At 40.8% G+C, this 21,672-nt stretch overlaps 2 protein-coding genes across 11 annotated transcripts in view; one reads left to right on the top strand and one right to left on the bottom strand.

Annotated features, from left to right (window-relative positions):
• Window positions 1–12,998, bottom strand: part of trpn1 (transient receptor potential cation channel, subfamily N, member 1) — a 269,947-nt gene extending 256,949 nt beyond the window's left edge. For all 3 annotated transcript variants that reach the window (XM_069922285.1, XM_069922291.1, XM_069922289.1), the window contains exon 1: window positions 12,750–12,998. The gene's annotated coding sequence lies outside the window, so the exon portion shown is untranslated. The remainder of the gene's footprint in view (window positions 1–12,749) is intronic.
• The window catches only part of LOC138755755 (uncharacterized), a 157,721-nt gene that overhangs the window by 70,713 nt on the left and 65,336 nt on the right, over window positions 1–21,672 (top strand). For 5 of the 8 annotated variants that reach the window (XR_011352533.1, XR_011352538.1, XR_011352535.1 and 2 more), the window contains 2 exons: window positions 16,665–16,826; window positions 20,112–20,262. The exons of the other annotated variants lie outside the window; for them this stretch is intronic. Coding sequence is in view for 1 of the 5 variants with exons in the window: in XM_069922302.1 (XP_069778403.1) it covers window positions 16,665–16,826; window positions 20,112–20,260 (311 nt within the window). In the remaining 4 variants the exon portion in view is untranslated. The remainder of the gene's footprint in view (window positions 1–16,664; window positions 16,827–20,111; window positions 20,263–21,672) is intronic. 8 annotated transcript variants of the gene reach the window in all.

Genomic DNA, 21,672 nt, shown 5'->3' with positions numbered 1-21,672 from the left:
TTCTTTCATCCTGTGGCCTGTCTTAGAGTCTCCTAATGTTTCACCCCTGGCATTCTCGGCACCCACAACTTTAAATATAAAACGGATTCTTCCCCTAAACTTTCCTACCTTCATTTTGTACAGATGCCCTCTGGTGTTTGCTATTCCTGTCCTGGGGGGTTGGGGGGGGGGGGGCGTGGTGCTGGTTGTCTACCTTATCGATGCCTCTTAATTTCTATTAAGTCACCTCTTATCCTTCTTTGCTCCAAAGAAAAGCGTCTCAGCTCTGCTCAACTGGCCTCATAAGACATTTTTCAATCTCCTCTGCCACCTTTCCATAGCTTCCACATTCTTCCTATAATGAGGCGACCAGAACGGAACACAATACTCTAAGCGGGTAGATATAAATCTAAAATCGTTCTTTTTCCTCTGAGAGATTTTGGTTGCGAAAATATTGAATAACAGCAATAGTGCTTTATGTGCCCTGTTCTACATAAACATTACAAACAAAATAGTAAATGATGAAAAGTATAAATCTCAAATAGCTAGCCATGCCAAGTTTTATCCTAGTAAGATGATGGAGAAAGCTTGTGGCAACCCCTGCACAATCTCTGGCTGAAACAACAGGAACCTGCCAATACGATTTCCAAGTCATACCCAATTTCAGATTTATTGTCAGCGAGGGTGGTCGATTTCAGGAGGGCTAGGGAGATCACACTCCCCTGACCATTGGCGTCTCTACCATTGAAGTTTCAAGTTCCTCGGGGTGCACCTGGCAGAGAACTTTATCTGGTCCCTTAACACTATAGCCAAGAAAGCCCAGCAGCACCTCTACTTCCTGTGAAGGCTGAGGAAAGTCCATCTCCCACCCCATCCTCACTACATTCTAGAGCAGGGGTGTCAAACTCAAATTCACAGAGGGCCAAAATTAAACACTTGGACTAAGTCGAGGGCCGAACTAAATATTTATTGAAAATTTTCAACAACATCTGCATGTTTTCTCTTCTTTCAACATATGTAATGTTAAACTTTAGGATATAACTTTAGGAGCAGGGGTGTCAAACTCAAATTCACCGAGGGCCAAAATTAAAAACTTGGACTAAGTCGAGGGCCGAACTAAATATTTATTGAAAATTTTCAACAACATCTGCATGTTTTCTCTCAACATATGTAATGTTAAACTTTTTCTTATTAAAATAAATGTTTAATAATAGTTTTGGTTAAACTCTTTCCATAAGAAGTATTAACAAATAAGAAATAAAATATTCAATAAATAATATTTCTCTCTAGCCTTTAAGCCAAGGATCGCACGTTGCCGAGAAGCATGCCAGGGAGCGGAGGTCTGAAGGGAGCCCTCCCCAGCCCAGCCAGCAAACCCGAGCGGCATCCCCCCCCCCCGCCCCCTCTCCCTCCTCCGCCCCCACCTCCGCCTGCCGCAACCGCTGCCAACAACCCAAGGAGTCCCCGCTGGTCTCGCCATCTCACCGGGAATACCGTGAGAGCGGTGGAACTCGTCCGCGACCTCCACCCCAGCGGAAAGTCCGATGCCCAGCAGCACCCACCCACAGATGAAGCTCAAGGAGACATTGAAGCTAGGCGGCGGGTCCGTTGGAGTTAGGCGGCGGGTCCGTTGGAGTTAGGCGGCGGGTCCGTTGGAGCTAGGTGGCGGGTCCGTTGGGGCTAGGCGGCGGGTCCGTTGTATCGGTGCCGCTGTGAATATCTAATTAACGTTCCCGTTAACTATATCGGTGTCCTGCTGTGCCTGCTGTGGAAGTGCTAAAAACTACTACGGTAGTGCTTGCTGCTGTGCATGTGCTATACTTGCGCGGCGGCCAGCGGGCCAACTCTAATATATATTTAATATGATCTTGCGGGCCAAATATAATTATATCGCGGGCCGGAGTTTGACATGTGTGGTTAGGAGGATAAAGTTACAGGTCAGGAGTAGGTAGCTCAAGTTCACCCTTTGCTTGACCTGAGGGAAACCTATTTGGTCCCTGTGGAGATGTAGTCAGCATTCACAGGCTGTGTCCATTTTGGCCTGCATCAGGACTCAGCATTTCCTGCTCACTCCTCAGGCTCTAGGCCTCTATTCACCCTCAACCCACCATCCCTCTACCTGACTAGTCCTTTACCCAACATCTACTCACCCCTCACTCCACTCGCTCTGCCTCTACCCACCCCATCCTATACACGCCCCTCTACTGCCTCTCCCCTCAACCTGTTCCTCCCTCTACCCGTCTCTCTCCCTCTAATCACCCCTCCCCTACTCGCCCTGCCCCTCCCCTTTTACCTCTTCCCTATCCACCCCTCCTTCTACTCATCCCTCCCTCTAACTGCCCCTCGCACCACCATAACTTCCCCTGCCCATTACTCCTCACCTACACCCTCTGCCCACCCCTGCTTGCCCACCCACTCAGGCCCAGCGCGCTGCCGATCAGCCTTTGCGGACAGCCACCATCTCTCTCTTCACGTGCAGGGCCGAACCAGCCATCCCTGGGGTCCGCGCGGGTGCAAGCGCTGAAGGCCGTGGCGACCGGGAGAAGTGCGCTCGCGCTGTGGAAGGGCCGTCTGGTGCCAGTCGCGCGGGGCTCGCACTGCCCGGGGGCTGTGCGCAGCCTGCCATGCCCGTCGCGCCGACAGGAAATCACAGGCGCTTGCCCATCCGCCGCACCGCTCGACAGGTGGGAGAAGTGACTGGTTGTGCGGGGAGCCTTCCAACTGGCTTGCCGGCTGATGACATCGACAGACTTCTCGTGTTACAATTTCTCGTGTTACAATGGGGAAGGATGTGCAATGAAGGGGGAGGATGGTGGGGGTGACATTACCAAAAAACAGCATCGGCTCTTGCTGCAGGGCGGGCCACCTCTAATACATTTTTGAAATGATCTTGCGGGCCAAATATAATTATATCGCGGGCTAAATTTGGCCCACGGGCCAGAGTTTGACATGTGTGTTCTAGAGGATGCATTGAGAGCATCCTGTGCAACTGTATCACTGCCTGGTTTGGAAGCTCTACCACCTGAAACTGCAAGACCCTGCAGAGAATAGTGAAGTCAGCGAAAAAGACCATTGGGGAAACTCTACCTAGCATGAAGGACATCTACTACACTCGATGCAGGTGGAAAGCAATAAACATTGTGAAAGACTCCACACATCCCACATGTAAACTGTTCTGCCATCTGGCAGGAGGCACCGAAGCACTCAGGCCGTTACGTCCAGAGTGGAAAACAGCTTTTTCCACATAGCCATCAGTCTCCTGAACACCCATTCAGATGTGGATAGTGTGCTGTGGACTTGCAGTGTATGCATCTTAATATTTTAATGTATTAACTGCTTTCCTAACTTATATTTAGGTAAAAATGCCCTGTGGTCCTGGAGAAATGCTATCTCATTCTACCATCCTTGCATGGTATTGTGACAGATTATGTTATATTTTGTACTGTATATAGATATGTTTTAAATGAGATAAATTGTGGCAGATTTTTTAGTGTGGGTCACATACAAGACTTCAAAACAGAGTTCATTTAAAATGCCCGAGATCTGCTCAAGCCAGACAGTCCAGGCTCCGTGCCTTTGAAAAAAACTTTGAAGAATGCCTATAAGGACTTCACAAGTTGGTGTTAATTGGACATGCTGTGGAGCAATGGGATTATTGCAATGGAAAGCAACAGGGGAACTGTGACAGAGTATACAGATATGTTTTTGGGAGATAAGTTGGGAAAGGTTTCTAAGAGTAGATAACATACAAGCACTTTAAAACAGATCTTATTTGAAATACTGGAGCTCTGCCTCATGCTAGACAGATAGGGGCCTCAGATATTTTTTAAGAGTTATGAAGAGTGCTCAAGAGACTTCAATAATGGATTTCTGTTTACAAAAGGCAACAGATGAAAGATCTTGCTGGACCACAGATTGTCTGGAAGAGACTAGGAAGTTCATGTGGTTTTGCAAGCAGAGAGAGTCAAACAGGCTTCCCCTCAGAGAAAGAGAGAGAGAGAGAGAGAGAGACACACACACACACAGATCACTTGACAGTGTTACAGCCAGCAGAAGTAGCTGGGACTGGAAGAGGACAAGCTGGCAAGCTCATTTGGAAGACAGCCTGGTCAAAGCCTTTGTGGTTCATGCAAGAGGAGAGGACTGACTGTCTAATGTTTCATTTGAAATAAAGGAAACAAAAAGGAACTCTGTGGTGACCTGAAAGAAAAAGGTTATCATCTGGAGAATCCTGAAGGGGTAAGTTTCGTCAGCAAAACACTAGAGTGGCTGATGGAAATAAATCAGTTGTAGATGTCCTGGAACAACAAATCTCTCTCTGAAAACCGACAAGAACCTTCCTGAGCAGTAACCCTTTACCTTTCAAGCATCAAAGCCTGGTGAACTTTATAAATATTAAATTCTGTGCACAGAATAAGAATTACCTGCAATCAGTGAACTTGGAGGAATGAAAAGAACTTTTCTGAACTTACACACACGTTGTATACATGTGTGCTTAGAATTAGAAGGGAGTTAAATTAGGTTAAATAAGTTAGTGATCAGATAAAGTTTGATTCTGTTTTCATGTTTAATTAAAGATAATTAAAAGGAACTTTTGTTTAGGTAACCATTTATCTTGGTGAATATCTATTGCTGCTGGGTTTTGGGGTCCTCTGGGCTCATAAGAATACCAACACTTGTTATACCTTGGTATAATATCGAAGTCATAGTTATGATCTAGGACAATCATAATTAAACCATATATGATCAATGTATCAAAAAAACAGAAAAAAAAAGTTAATACTAATCTAACCCCTCTTTCTAATGAACTAAAACTGCCAAATGTGATAGTATTCTATGAATGGGCCCCATATCTTTTCAAACTGAAACTTGCTATCTTTAATATTGTATCTAATTTTCTCTAAACAAAGATATGTCATTACATCATATAGCCAGTGTGCATGATTCGGTGAGCATTCATCTTTCCATTTTATTAAAATTTCCCGTCTGGCATTCAACATGCTAAAAGCTAAAACTTTCTCTTGAGATGCTGACAAAAGTATATCCGGTTCGCGAGAAAAACCAAACAAGGCAATTAAAGGGCATGGATCTAATTTAATCTTAAAAATCATTGATAACGATTGAAAGATATTCTCCCAAACCTTCCTAATTTGGAACACTCCCAAAAGATATGAATCAATGAAGCTTCAAAAATTTTGCATTTTTCATATTGTGGGTCAACATCCGCATAAAAATGGGATAAGTTTGGACATATGTATCTTATGGACCACCTTAAATTGTAATAAACAGTGTCTTGCACAAAATGAATCATTGATCATTAGTGGAATACTAATCCTCATCTAAGAATGTTATAATGAGATCATGCTCCCAATCATTTTTAATCCTAGCCGTTGAGGCTGATCTTAAATCCAATAAATCATTATAATTACATGATATCTGTGATATAGAGAATTTAGGTTAAAAAGACTTAAGTTAAAATGTGATGATTAATCATAAACAGGGAAGCCAGAACGGACAGAGAGTTTACTAGCAGTCAAGGACAGAAGGAGCTGCTGAATATGTTTTTTTAAACCTATCTTTTCATGGTCATAGTGAGAGACATGCAGGAGACAAAGGATTGATAAGAAGTGTGAGAAACAGAATTCAGTGAATGTAGAGTTCACAGCGTACGTAACGAACGTGATAATTAATAATGCAGTTATACATAGAATGTTTTTGTAATACTAACCAATTAAAACAGTATTAATAAGAAGGGGAAGGGCAAATAATAAAGGTATAAAAATCAATGCACTGTATGTATCGGGGCTTAACTGGTGAGAAGCCAGTTAAGTCCAACTCTGCAGACTTGTAAATAAAGCTTGTCGTGTCATCAGTTTTAAAGAGACTCATGTGTGAGAAGTTTTATTTCTGACAAATGGGGGCTCGTCCGGGATCTACACTCCGGCCGTGAGGGGAGGCGAGAAGAGGGACATCGGAGGCGGTGCACCCCGCTGAGTTCAGCGGCTCCTAGTCCCTTGCTCGTCGCTTCGGGCGGCTTGAGCGAGTGGTATCCGGACAGGGTGACACGACAAGATGGAGAGGAGAAGGGTGACGGTTCAATCCCCGGGAAGACACCGGTAAGTGACGACTTACGATTGTGGTGTGGGGATTGGGTAACAGGTGTAACGGGATACACCTGTTTGGATAAAAACCTAACGGAATAGATTAAGTATAGATCTTTTGTCGTTGTGTGAGGACCCTGTCGCGGGACTCTAGGATAGACCCCAGGGAAACCTCGGCGGTAACCGAAGGAGGGACAGCACCTCCGACGAAGTGCCGAGAAGAGAGGGGTCAACCCCAGGAAAACCTCAGCGGTAACCGAAGGAGGGACAGCACCTCCGACGAGGCGTCTGAGAGGAAGGGAGTAGGGTCCAGAGCGAGAGGGTCCTCAGCAACGATAAACAGATCTAGGTGGGAAAATGGGAGGATCAAAATCTAAGGGCTCGTCTGAAAATTCAGGACAATTCCTGGGAGTACCCCTTGACAGCCCTTTGGGGAGAATGTTTGAAAATTGGGATAGTAAAAGATATCGGGACAAAAACAAGAAAAAGATGGTCCAATATTGTCTCCTTTGGTCAAAACAACCTATTAAAGGTTCCTCGGTCTGGTGGCCGAAATTTGGATCTGATGAGGATTGGGTTAGACAAGCATTAAACATATATGTAAATTCGAGACCAAAGGTGAATCAAGAAGAGTCAGCATATGCATTTTGTTGGGTTCCCTGGCCAGGATCCTTAACAGAATGTTTTAAATTGAGAGTGGCAGGAGAAAAGAAATGGGAACCTCTGGACAACCTTCCCCCTCCTTATATTCCCCCGGTGCCTACTGCGCCCGAGGAAAGCTTATTACCGGAGGGGAAAGGTGATGAATCTGATTGCCCCGAAGGGGGCCGGGATAAAAAGGATGAATTAAGGGAGTCGGACCCTAAACTTCCACCGGTAAACCGACCCTGGACAAGATCCCAGACTGGTCCAGGACCATCAAAGTTTTCAATAAACCTAAATCCCCTGAGAGAAGTTCCTATGGGAGGACCGGGAGGGGGAACGGGATATGTGAATGTTCCCCTAACTAGTACAGAGGTGCAGGGATTTAAGAAAGAAATGAAAAAGTTATTGGAAGATCCTATAGGACTGGCTGAACAGCTTGACCAATTCTTGGGACCAAACACATATACGTGGGAAGAGATGCAGGCAATAATGGGAACATTATTTTCACCCCAGGAGAGGCAGATGATTCGACGGGCTGCCCTCCTCATGTGGGAATATGAACAACCTGGGGACCCTAGACCCCATGAACAAAAATATCCCTTAAATGAACCCAGGTGGGACAAACGAACACCCGAGGGATTGGCAAGTATGAGACAATATAGAGAGTGGACAATTAAAGGGATACGGGAGGCTGTGCCAAAGGGTCACAATTTTACCAAGGCATTTGGGAACCACCAGGGGAAAGACGAGTCCCCTACTGATTTTTTGGAGAGGGTGAGAAAGAATGTCCAACAGTATGCTGGTGTGGACCCTAGTACACCAATGGGTGAACAGCTTATTCGAATTGAATTTGTTTCCAAATCATGGCAAGACATTAGAAAGAAACTAGAAAAGGAGGAGGACTGGAGTGAAAAACCCCTAAGTGAACTGTTAAAAAAGGCACAAAAAGTATATGTGCAGAGAGAAGAAGAAGATCAAAAGAAGGCGACAAAGGTTATGGTACAGACTATCCGACAGATGAATGCTGAATCCAGAGGGGAAAGAAAACAAAACCTTCCTCTAAACAATCCAAAATATCCAAGAGAGGGAAGACCCCGGAGATTTGTTAAATGCTATTACTGCAATGAGGAAGGACACTTTAAGAGGGAATGCCCCCGATACAAGAGGGAATTGCGTGCCCTCGAACTTATGGAAGAAGATTAGGGGTGTCAGGGGTTCCAAATGTTAGGGACCAAATATAAGAGGGAACCCCTGGTAAAACTAAAAATTGGTCCCAAGGGAGAAGAGGTGGTGTTTATGGTGGACACAGGAGCGGAACGAAGTAGTGTAATAACTGTGCCAATCGGAACTGAGCCTATAAAAAGTAATTTGACAATTTCTGGGATAGAAGGAGCTCCCAGAATGGTATCAATAATTCCCCAAGTAACAGTGAAACTGGAAGAAAGAGAAGGGGTACAAGACCTCTTGTTATTACCTTCGGCTGGATTTAACCTCCTAGGAAGGGACTTACAGGCTCTCCTAGGTTTGGGTGCTCTCCCTGTGGACGGAGAAGTGCGAGTCCACCTCTGCGCTTTAAAGGAAGAGGATGAACGGCAGATTGACGAGAGAGTCTGGTATAAGGAGGGAAATCGAGGAGGTCTGGACATCCCACCTTTACATGTCACATTAATACCAGGTCATCAGCCGGTAAGGAAACGTCAGTATCCTATTTCTTTGGAAGGGAGGAAAGGGCTACAGCCGGTAATTGAGACTTTAATACGAGACGGACTATTAGAAGAATGCATGTCACCTTATAACACCCCTATACTCCCAGTAAAAAAGTCAGATGGATCCTATCGCCTAGTTCAGGATCTAAGAAGTTTGAATGCTATTGTTCAGACCCGCCACCCAGTGGTGCCTAATCCCTATACTATTATGAGTCGGATTCCCCCAGACCATGAGTGGTTTAGTGTTATCGACTTGAAGGATGCCTTCTGGACTTGTCCGTTAGAAGAGGAAAGTAGAGATATGTTTGCGTTTGAATGGGAAAATCCATGGACAGGTAGACGGAGACAGTTTCGGTGGACTGTATTGCCCCAAGGGTTCACTGAATCTCCAAACCTGTTTGGACAAATGCTAGAACAAATCCTGATGGACTATCCACAATCTGATGATTCCCAACTAATGCAGTATGTGGATGATTTACTATTATCAGGACCCAAGGAACAAGAAATGAGGAGAGAGACCATTAGACTCTTGAATTATCTGGGGAAAAAGGGTCTACGAGTGTCCAGAAACAAGTTACAGTTTGTTGAGAAAACTGTGATATATCTGGGACACCAGATAAGTAAAGGACAGAAACGGATTACCCCTGAACGAATTGCGGGAATCACTAGAATGCCTTTACCCCGTAATAAGAAGGAAATAAGACAATTCCTGGGACTCTTAGGATACTGTAGGTTATGGATAGAGGACTACTCAGCTTTGGTGAAGTTTATGTATGATAAACTGACAAATGAAAATGACTATCCATTGAAATGGACCCAGGAGGAGGAGGGATGGTTCGAGGACTTGAAACATCGCCTAACACGAGCCCCAGTGCTCACTCTGCCCTCTTTAAAACAGCCCTTCCAGCTATTTGTCACTCATAACCAAGGAACAGCTGTGGGAGTTTTAACACAGGAAAAAGGTGGTCAGCGACACCCAGTGGCTTTCCTTTCCAAAATGATGGACCCAGTGTCTCGTGGATGGCCGACGTGTATCCAGGGAGTAGCGGCTGCTGCTCTGTTGGTAGAGGAAGCACGTAAACTTACTTTTGGAGGAAAGATGACTGTGTACACCTCCCATTCTGTGAGTGTTTTATTAACACAAACTGCCCATCGATGGCTGACTGATTCTCGTATATTAAAGTATGAAACCATTTTAATGGTTGGAGAAGATTTACAGTTTGCAAAAATTAATAGCTGCAACCCAGCTCAGTTTTTATACGGCAGTGAAACAGAGAAAGAGGTGGAGCATGACTGTGTCGAGTTGACAGATCTTCAGACCAAGACCCGAGAAGACCTTTGCGATACTCCGCTGGGAGAAGGATATGAATTCTACATTGACGGCTCCGCCAGATGTGTTGACGGAATGAGAAGAAATGGGTATGCTATAATAGAAGGAAATACTTGGAAAGTAGTAGAATCCACGAGACTACCCGGAAGCTGGTCAGCACAATCCTGTGAACTATATGCCTTGCAGAGAGCCCTCAGAATACTGGCAAAGAAAATTGGAACGATTTACACAGATTCCAAATACGCATACGGGGTAGTGCATACATTTGGTAAGATCTGGAAGGAGCGTGGTCTAATTACATCAAGAGGAAAGGAATTGGCACACGAACAGATGATTACTCTGACTTTAGAAGCCTTAACATTACCCCAAGAAATAGCAGTGGTCTACATACCAAGCCATCAAAGGGGAGATAACCCGACAGCAATTGGAAACAGACTGGCTGATGAAGAAGCCAAAAGAGCAGCCATGCAACAAGAAGTCCGTTTGCTGACTTTAATCCCAATAAGGCAAGGCATAAAGACAGCTCCCATTTTCACTGCTAAGGAAGAAAAGAACATGGATCAGCTGGGCGCAAGCCAATTACCTGATGGAACATGGAAAAAACCAGATGGAAGAACTGTTCTAAATAAAGAAATAACTCGCAACATTTTAAAACACCTGCATCAACAGAGCCACTGGGGCACTCAAGCCTTATGTGACACAGTGCTTCGAGAATATGTGTGTAAGGGAATCTACACCTTGGCCCAACAAGAGGTGCAAAATTGTTACCTATGCACAAAAATTAATAAGAAGATAATGAGGACAGGGACCATGGAAGGTCAACCATTAGCCATACGCCCTTTTCAACGTATCCAGATCGACTTCACAGAGTTACCTCAAGTTCAAAGATGGAAATATCTGTTGGTGATAATAGATCACTTTACCCGATGGGTAGAAGCCTTCCCAACAATAAATACTACAGCCTCTACAGTAGCTCGCCTCCTCCTAGAGCAGATAATCCCCAGATATGGTATAATGGATTCTATAGACTCAGACAGGGGTCCACATTTTTCTTCAAAAATCCAGCAATTGATTTGTGATGCATTACAGGTCTCTTGGAAATTACATACCCCTTGGCATCCACAAAGCTCAGGGAAGGTCGAACGTATGAATGGAACACTAAAAATCCAATTGACAAAGTTAATGGTGGAAACTAAAATGCCTTGGATAAAGTGTCTGCCCCTAGCCTTATTGAGAATTCGTACTGCCCCACGAAAAGATGTAGGGCTGTCCCCTTATGAAATGATGTTTGGGCTTCCCTTCTGGAGTACAGTTGAGGGGTGTCCCACCTTGGGGGAAGGGGATATATTTGTTAGGAACTATTTACAGGCACTGTCACGCTCTCTTACAGATTTACGAAAGAGAGGACTATTGGCACAAACACCGCCTCTAGACTTTTCTTTACACAAAGTGGAACCAGGAGACTGGATTCTTATCAAGACCTGGAAGTCTGAAAAACTCCAGCCCCAGTGGGAAGGTCCATACCAAGTTCTCTTAACTACAGAAGCTGCAGCACGAACAAGAGAGAAGGGGTGGACACACGCATCCAGATTTAAGGGACCTGTAGAGGCGCCACAGGACCCTGATACGAACTCAGATTGGACTTGTATTCCTGGAGAAAAACCTCTTACCATACGATTTGCTGCTTACAGATTGATGATAATGGAAAAGCCGTTCGTAAAATCGCTGATAATATTCGTACATTGTCCCATGTACCGGTTCAAACCTGGCATCCTTTCCCACAATTTAATTGGATGGACAAATGGTTTGGAGGAACCTGGTGGCGTACCTTCTTGTGGGTCATCGGAGGTATTTTATTCCTCCTACTTATTTTGCCCTGTATTATTCCCTGTCTACGCAGCCTGGTGATTTCCATGGTCGAACAAGCTATGCAACCAGGGGGGATGGGAGACCCTGTACGACTTTTATTTCAGCGTGAGATTAATGTATCATAAAACATTTCTCTTCCCTAGCTTAGAATCCCCATTCATATCTATACATATATTCAACACATTTTAAAGAGAGAAAGGGGTGGATTGTGATATAGAGAATTTAGGTTAAAAAGACTTAAGTTAAAATGTGATGATTAATCATAAACAGGGAAGCCAGAACGGACAGAGAGTTTACTAGCAGTCAAGGACAGAAGGAGCTGCTGAATATGTTTTTTTAAACCTATCTTTTCATGGTCATAGTGAGAGACATGCAGGAGACAAAGGATTGATAAGAAGTGTGAGAAACAGAATTCAGTGAATGTAGAGTTCACAGCGTACGTAACGAACGTGATAATTAATAATGCAGTTATACATAGAATGTTTTTGTAATACTAACCAATTAAAACAGTATTAATAAGAAGGGGAAGGGCAAATAATAAAGGTATAAAAATCAATGCACTGTATGTATCGGGGCTTAACTGGTGAGAAGCCAGTTAAGTCCAACTCTGCAGACTTGTAAATAAAGCTTGTCGTGTCATCAGTTTTAAAGAGACTCATGTGTGAGAAGTTTTATTTCTGACAATATCAATCCACTATGAACAAACTGAAAGTCATAAAATATCTCAAAAATATTTGAATCTGCAATTCGAGGAAAATCATGGTTCATTCCTAATCTACTATTCTAATGCATTCTGCTACGGAGTCCAGAGGACTGCAAAACCAGCAGCAATAGATATGCACCACAACTCAGAGTTACTAAAACAAAAGTAGTTTTTAATTATATTTGAACAAGAAAACAGAATTCAACTTTAACTTATTACTCAACCTACTTTCTTAACCTTCCTAACCCCCTCCCCCCCAATACTAAGTGTAGGTGTGTGTAATGTATATTTAAGATTAGAAAAGTTCTTCGGATCACAGTCCAATCTCACTGGTTGCAGGCAATTCTTGTACTCTGCACAGAAGTTAGCATTAACTAAGTTCACCAGTCTTTGGTGCTTAACAGGCAAATTATTACCACTCAGGAGTGTTCTGGCTGGTTTTCAGAGAGAGATTCCTCTTCCAGGACACCCGCAACTGATTCCTTCTCGATCAGTCTTGCTGACAAAACTTTCCCCCTTCAGGGTTCTCCAGATGATCAGGCCACCTTTCAGACAGACAGCCTTCTCCTTTGACCAGACAGTCTTGCAAAGTTTGCCAGTTTTGTCCTTCTGGAACTGATTTCTGTCTGCTCTGTTTTCACACCTCCCTCTCTGAGAGCAAAACTGTTCTGTCCCCCTGCAAAAATCACATGCTCTCCCAGGCAAGCTGTATGATGATACTTTGTTGCCCTTTTGCAAAAAGCTCTCTGCAAAAGTCCTGCAAAAATTCTGTGTTTTAAAATATGTTTGTGCAAACTGGTCTAGCAATTCCTCCAAAACCACCTCTAGATACTCAGTCACAATTCCCTCCAAATCTTGGAATGAAAAACTACTTTGGTTAGCATCACATTGTGGACTGAAGGGTCTATTCTAAGCTGTTATGTTCTATATTGTATGAAACTCCAAGATTGACTGACAAGTGATCCAAATGATTAAGACACTGTTACTTTGTAGGTTGTTTCAAAATTGACTAGGCCACAGAGACAAAGGGTGGTGATGGTGGGATGTTTCTCTGACTGAAAGAACTGTGACCATTGGATTTTCACGGGGATTGGTCCTGGGACATCTGTTGTTTGTAATAGGTAAACAATATTTTGGAGAAAATTTTATTTATTGAATCATGATGCAATTATGTTAAACATACAATTAATGAATAAAACTTTAAAAAGGCACAAAATACACACGTGATTTTTTTTAAACTAATCCCCGACAAACCCCCCCCCCCACCCTGCTTCCCTAATACACCCACATCAACTCCCCAAAAAAAAGAAAGACAGAGGAGATAACTAACATAAAAACTCGTCAGTTAATTACCATGGTTTGGAGCAACACCACTAACGTGCGGAAAAGGGATTTAATAATCCAAATACGGGCTTCAAGTTTTACAAAAAAAGAAATAATTATTGTGTAATTTATAGGTCATCTTTTCCATTGGAATACAAGACCTCAACTCCATATGCCATCTCTGAATACTCAAATCAATCTAATTTTTCCAAGTAATTGCCAAACATTTTTAAGCCATAGCTAAAGCCAATCTCAAAAAAAAATGATTTGAAATCTATTTAATTTCAATTCTAAACTAATCCTTTTAATATTACACCACAGGATCTAATAAAAATTTCACTTGCAATGGAAATTCCTTAAGTTTATTCCAAAAAGGTTTCACCGTCTTACATGACAAAGTAGAATGTAGATAAAACCTACCCACTTATGACATCTAAAACATAAATCTGAAGAAATAAAATTATATTTCCTTAATTTTTCCAGAGTTAGATATAATTGATGAATAAAATTATAATAAACCAATCAATACCTTACATTTACAATTTTAATCATACTATCCTTACCTAAATCTTTCTCCCATTTCAATCTAGATTTATGTAAATCCAACTTAGGCATTTTATTCTGTAATAAAGCATACATCTGAGTTATAAATCCCTTCTTAACACCCTCAGTAAGTAAAATTTCAAATTTAGATCATCTAGGTAACCATAGAGTACGTCCAAAAATATCCAACAATAAAACTTTAATGTGATGGTAAGAAGAATATTTGAAGATACATCATATTTCTCTTTCATTCTTTGAAAAAAAAATCCTGCTTCATAACAATCTTGCAGCAATTTAATAGCCTTTCATTCCTATAACTTCAAAAGTTGATTATTAAGTGTAAAGGGGTAACGCTTATTTTGATACAAAGGAGCTTTACCTGAAATCTTGCCTTGAGTACATAAGACTTCATTTCAAAACAGGTAAATTATAATTACTCAATAATTGAGGATTCCATCAATAAATAAACTGATCTATCTTCTTCTCACCAATCTGAGATAATTCAATATTAGCCCATATCAAAGGTTTATCTACTTCAAACATCCTATTAATAAATTTCAACTGTGCTGCTTCATAATAATTTTGAAAATTAGGAAGTTGTAAACCTCCTAATTCATATTTCCAAGTTAGTTTCTCTAATGGTACCCTTACCATTTTATCCTTTCCATAGAAATGTCCTCACCAAAGCAAAATTTTTGAGGAATCTTGCAAGGAATAGACTGAAAAAATATTGAATTCAAGGAAAAATATTCATTGTGATACAATTACCTCATCCTATTAATGTAATTGATAAATTTTTCCATCGATTTAAATAATATTTAATTTTAGACAATAAGGGCAAATAATTTAATTCATATAAATGACTATAATTACAATCTACCTTAACACCTAAATACTTAATCTGAACTGACCATTTAAATTTGAAGAATAATCCATTTCAGCTAAAGGGATAACCTCACTCTTTTCCCAATTAATTTTAACTCACCATACTGCTCCAATCTATCATACAAGTTCCTCAGAGAATTCTGGGGTTCTGTTAAATATATTAAAACATCATTTGCAAACAAATTGATTTTAAATTAATCAGATTTATCCTTAATAGCTTTAATATTATTATCTTGTCTAATCACCAGAGTCAAAGATTCAATAACTAATGCAAATAGAGTTGGTGACAAAAGGCCTAGTCAATCTGGTGAAAATAACTGTCCATTTGTCACAACTCTAGGAGTAGGAATTCTATATAAAGCTTTAATCCAACCAATAAAAAAGGGCCACATTTAAATTTCTCCAAAACTTTAAATAAAAAACTCCACTCTACTCTCTCAAAGACCTTTTCTGCATCCAATAAAATAACCATTCATAGGTTAGATTCCTCCCAAGAAACATCAATTAAATAAATCAACTTCGCAATATTATCTGCTGAATAACAATTTTTAATAAAAACCCACCCGATCCAAATGAATTAAATCTGGTAAATATTTAGCCAACCTATTAGCCAGAACTTTTGCCACAATTTTGTAATCAACATTAAATAAAGAAATAGGTCTATAAGAACCAGCTTTCAATGGGTCCCTATCTTTCTTAAGAATAACTATAATAATTGCTTTAGAAAAAGAATCCAGAAAATAATGAACCTCTGTCGCCTGCTTCAATGCATTGATCAATAAAGGAATTAATAAATCCTGAAATTCTTTATAAATTTCAGAAGTAAAACCATCACCCCAAGAGACTTCCCACTAGGCATTGATCGAAGTGCGTCTATTACTTCTTTAGCAGTAAAAGAAGCTTCCAAATCCCCTAATATCCTTATTATTCAAATAAGATAAATCCAAAGATAAAAAAAATATCAATTTTAGCCTCATCCTCCAATACTTCAGAAGTATACCATTTTTCATAAAATTTTTGAAACACATCATTAATTTCCTGGGGATTATTTGTAATCATCAAATTGTATCTAACAGCATTTATTGTTCTAGTAGCTTGTTCCATTTTTAACTGCCAAGCTAATACTTTGTGAGCTCTTTCCCCTAATTCATAATACCTTTGTCTGGTTCTCTGTAATAATTTCTCAAATTTACAAGTTTGTAATGAATTATATTGTAACTTCATATTAACTAAACGTACTTTCTTAGTTTCCGTAGAATTTCGCTGTAAATCCTTTTCTAAAATCTCTATCTCCTTCTCCAATCTACTTACTTCAGCTACTTGTTTCTTAATTTTAGCAGTATAATTTTGTGGTGAATCTATGTTGAGCTGTCAGTCTCTCGCTGTCACTTAGTCTGCTTTACTGACATTGAACGTGTATTATCTCCACCACTAAAGACACTCCCCTTGGGTATATCTGTGTATGCACCCATTGTCTTACATTATTGTACCACGAGCTTCTACTAATAAAAGTCATGATTACTGGTTAACTACACAGCCTTTGTCTTCTTCATTAACTGGCACTTCAATTTTATTAGCAGAAATGGATGCAGGACTCAAGCCAGAGCAGCTGATAATCAACCAGTCTTCCCCAAGGGCCAGAAAAATCTTAAACCATTGGATCGTTTGTTTCAATTACTACATGGCTTGGAACAATGTAGTCAATGTGTCGATTCAGTGGGTCCACCTGAATTCCCTACTGGGTGAGATCCCTTTTGTGCTATGACTCTGGCTATATCCCCGGAACGACTGACACTTACTATGCGGCACCACGGAATGCAGTACTTGCTCGACACCAGTTGCTGACTAGATGCCAGAAACCTTTTTCCTTACTGTATTCAATGAATATTCAAGGTTTCCCTTCGCGATACCCTGACATCTCAACAACGTCTGTCGTTAAAGCATTGACAGAATTTTCAGTATTTTTAGTTTTCCCAGTTACATTCATACAGACAGAGTCTCAGCATTCATGAGTGCAGAGCTGTGCCAAGCTCTGTTACGCAAGGGGATTGCCACCAGCCACACCACAAGCTACAACCCCCAGGGCAATGGGCAGGTCGAAAGGGCTAATGCCACAGTCTGGAAGACTATTAACCTTGCGTTAAAGACACATGATTACCCTGTCACTCGGTGGCTGGAGGTGTTGCCTGAGGCACTACATTCTATTTGGTCCCTACTATGTACAGCAACAAATCAAACACCTCATGAACGTATGTTTACTTTTCCTAGGAAATCAGGAACTGTGATGGACTGGCCAGCCAGTCTATCGGAGCCTGGAACCGTACTGCTGAAGAGACACACTTGGATGGGTAAAATGGACCCTTTAGTCCAGCTAGTTCAGCTTCTGCACATTAATCCCAATTATTCCCAGACAGGAGCACGGACACTGTATCCCTAAGAGATCTGGCCCTGCCTGGTTCACCCCTTCTGCATGCCCCTACTCGGAGTGATCCTGAGAGGTTGGACGCACCACCCCAGCCTGTAATCCCTAGTAAGCATTCAGATGACCATGCTGAGGCCCACAGCCTCACGCAGGTGATTCTGGAGCGGGTCTGGAAGTCCTGCCATCTCACACTACAGAATTTGTTCCCTCATATAAGCTTTTAAAGCATCCCATAAAACAAATTTACTATCAACAATCCATATTTATTTTCAAAGAAAGTTGTATTTGATCCCTTATAAAATTACAAAATCAAATATTTTTCAACAATGAAAATTTAAATCTCTAACAATAAACATCATCAATTCTCTCTGAACCAGTATACATCATTAATAACAAAGAATGATCAGACAAAATCCTACTCCTTCAAAACCTGGCCTTGTAATTGTGCTGACACCAAAAATAAATCTATTCTAGAACAAGAATAATGTCAAAATGAATAAAACAAAAAAATCTTTCTCTTGAGTGTTTAACCTTTTCCAAATATCTACTAAATTCATATCTTTCATTAATATCATCAATTGTTTAGCCATTTTAGTTCCAACTACTGATTTTGGAGATTTATTTAATAATGGATCCAAACAAAAATTAAAATCACCTCCTACTATAATTTAAATCAAGCATATGAAAAAATTAAGAAAAGAATCCAACATAAATTCCTCATCATCTATATTAGGAGCATAAATATTCATTAAAGTCCAACACTCAGAAAAAAATTTACAATTACCACTGACTCAATAACTGATTCCAATTTAAAAGCTAACTTTTTATTAATCAAAATAGCTACTCCTCTTGCTTTCTAATTAAACTAAGATGCTATAACTTGTCCAACCCAATCTCTTTTCAATTTCTGATATTCCTTCTCAGTCAAATGTGTCTCTTGCAAAAAATCGACATCAATCTTCAATTTTTAAAATATTCACCGACACTCTTTTTCTCTTAATTGGATTATTAAGCCCATTAACATTAAAAGTAGCAAAATTTGAATTAGTCATCATTACAAAATGTTTCAAAAACCACCTCACCACATATGGTGAAGCACCTCCCCGTGGCAACCACACAAAAAGGACCAAAAGATTTCCTCAAAGATAAAGAAAAGAAAGAAACCCCATATATAAAAAAATCCAAACAAAAGAAACTACTGTACTACAGTATTACCCCCTCAATTATAAAGGAGTGACTAATCCCACAAAGTGGCCAATGACTTTGGAAGGATCAGCAGTCAAACCACTTCCCCTGAACAGAAGAAAAAATAATAATGAGCAAATCATTTCAAGTATGATATGCTTCCTCCAAATCTCTATTGACTTGTTCATTGTCAATATCAATCAACTGCTGAGATTCCTTCTCTCGCCTTCCGTTCTTCCTCTTCAAAACTAGAACAGGTAGTTGAGGAAACCTTTCTTGACTTTCCACCTGTTTATTATCCAGTAGAGAATTAGCAAATATAAGAGCTTCAGTATCATCACTGAAAAATTGGGATTAAAAGTCTCCATAAAAAACTTTAAGTACAGCAGGATATTGAAAAGTAAATTTATATACTTTCTTCCACAATACAGCTTTAGCTGAATTAAATTGTTTATGATATTTAATAACAACTTGACTCAAATCAGCATAAAAAAGACTATTAAGTAGCAGCTGCTACACAGAAAACACCACTAGACTAGACTCGAAGGGGTTTCCAGTCGAAATGTTTATTTGAATTTCACCTGTGCACCTTTAAGGCCAATGGAAGTTCTGCCCCACACAGTGGTGATGTCATCACGTGGCCCGGGGCACAAACAGTGGCCTAAGCACTGTCAACTGAGAAGTGGCATCATCTTCTGCAGCTGCCCCACCAGCGCGGCGGTACAAACAGGACCGGTTCATTCACAGAGATGTGCACCGCCACAATTATTAACTACCAGAGGGCCTGGATTGCTTCTCACATTCTGAACAATGACTCTTAAGATCAATTTTCTCTCTTGATAGCATAAACATCTAATCAGGATAGAACGTAGAGCTTTCCTTCTATCGCTCTTTGAGCTCCATCCAATTCCAAACCATTCGGAAAATATTCTTTCCCCAAAAACTTCAGCAATACACTTCTAAAAAAATTGAATTGGATCCTGGAGACCAACAATTTTAACATTATTCCTTCGACTTTGATTCTCCAACACATCAATATATCACTTCTCTGAATTTCCCAACCAGTAAATGAATCCTCCATCTGACCCATCTTTCCTTTACATTGTTCCACATCATCCTTACAATTATGAAAATCCTCTTCAATCTTCTTAAATTTATCTTGCACTTTGTCCACCACTTTCAGACACTTTGGTACATCAAACTTACTAGAAGATATTTCTCCCTTCATATCAGTAAGTTGTTCCCTCATAGATGAAAAACCTTGACCCATCTGAGTTGCCAAATTTTCAATCTGTTTAGATATATCAATTTGTGAAGTTGAGTCAGATTTAAACTTTGTTAAATCCTGTTTAAGTATGGGTCTACCCTTGCATATGACCATTTCTTCCTCTTCCATACCTCGATAAACTTCTTCTTCCAGTCCTCCAGTATCTCCTTCTTCTTCCTCTGTTGATGGTGAGGTCCAGAGGAGGACGACGTCGGGTGCTGGTGCCCGAGTGGAATGAACCTTACCGAACTGCCGCTGCAGTCTTGGATGAGAAGGAATCGACTCCAGAGGCTCCTCTTTGAAGGTAGGCCCAAATTCTTCTGTACTTGATAGCTGTTCAGGAATTGTTTTTGTTTTTAGCTGGTTAAGATTCTGTTTTCCTCATAATCGCTTCTAGAATATATCAGCAATATCTTCAATATTTTCTGAAAGAATTTAAAATCTTTAAAGACGGCTTTTTATTAGTTCTGCCAGGGGGAGGTGTCTCTCCACGTCTTCTCCCTATGCCATCACACCACACCCCCAACGACTTACATTTAAGGTGTTGGAGGTGAGGTAGAGTCAATATCTCTTCACAACATAGTGCTGAATTCAGAATTAGTTAATGGACCTGTTGTAAGAGGAGTAATTTCAAAGTTACCCATGCAAGGAGTCTCATTTTTATTAGGGAATGGTTTGGCAGAGGATAAAATTGGGTCAGTTTTGAGATGAACAAATCAGCTTCAGAAGGATGATGTTGAAAAGGATGGTGCGATATATCCTGCATGTGCTATTACAAGGTCTTTGACTAAGAAAATGATGAGAGCTGAGGAAGATCCAGTTGTCAGTGACTTGCCCAGTACTTCTGAAATAGTTTTGAAAGAGCAGGGTAAGGATGTATCTTTGTCAAGGAAAGAGATAATTCAGCAACAGAAAATAGATACAGATCTTATTGACTTAAGGGACAAAGCAGTAAGTGAACAGGAGATTAAAGAAATGGGCTGTGGATACTACTTGAAGGGTGAATTGTTGATGAGGAAATGGAGACCTTTTGATATTCCTGCTAATGAAGAATGGGGGGTGGGGGGGGGGTTGGTGATTCATCAGGTGGTCATTCCTAGAATTTACCAGAATTCAATTTTAAACCTAGCCCACAGTACACCTTGGGGTCAATGTCTTGGTGTAAATAAAACCATGAATAAGATTTTGAGACAATTTTTCTAGCCTGGTTTGAGGAAGGATGTTGGTAAATTGGTGCCAGACATGTCAACTTTGTCAGGTTGTGGGGAAACCTAACCAGGGCCCTCCAGTAGCTCATTTGCAACCTATTCCTGTTGGGAAACCTTTCACTAGGTTTATTGTGGATTGTGTTGGTCCCCTGCCTAAAACTAAGTTTGGGAATCAATACTTGTTAAAATTGTGTACAGCATTGAGATTTTTCAGAGACTATACCATTAAGGAATATTAAGGCCCAAACGGTGGTAAAGGCTCTGGAAAGATTTTTTCGCAGTTTTTGGATTACCTAAAGAGATTCAGAGTGATTAAAGATTGAACTTTATGTCTGGGTTTCTGCAGTTGATTTATGATTTGGGAATAAAACAGATCACTTCATCTGTGTACCATCCTGAAACTCAGGGAGCTTTGGAAAGATTTCATTCTACTCTTAAAAATATGATGAGGATTTATTGTCTGGAGAATGGAAAAGATTGGGACGAAGGTATCCATTTATTGTCAT

Source organism: Narcine bancroftii, chromosome 2 (assembly GCF_036971445.1).
Source record: "Narcine bancroftii isolate sNarBan1 chromosome 2, sNarBan1.hap1, whole genome shotgun sequence".
In the NCBI taxonomy this organism is placed as follows: domain Eukaryota; kingdom Metazoa; phylum Chordata; class Chondrichthyes; order Torpediniformes; family Narcinidae; genus Narcine; species Narcine bancroftii.
This window is presented reverse-complemented; position numbering and strand designations above follow the sequence as displayed.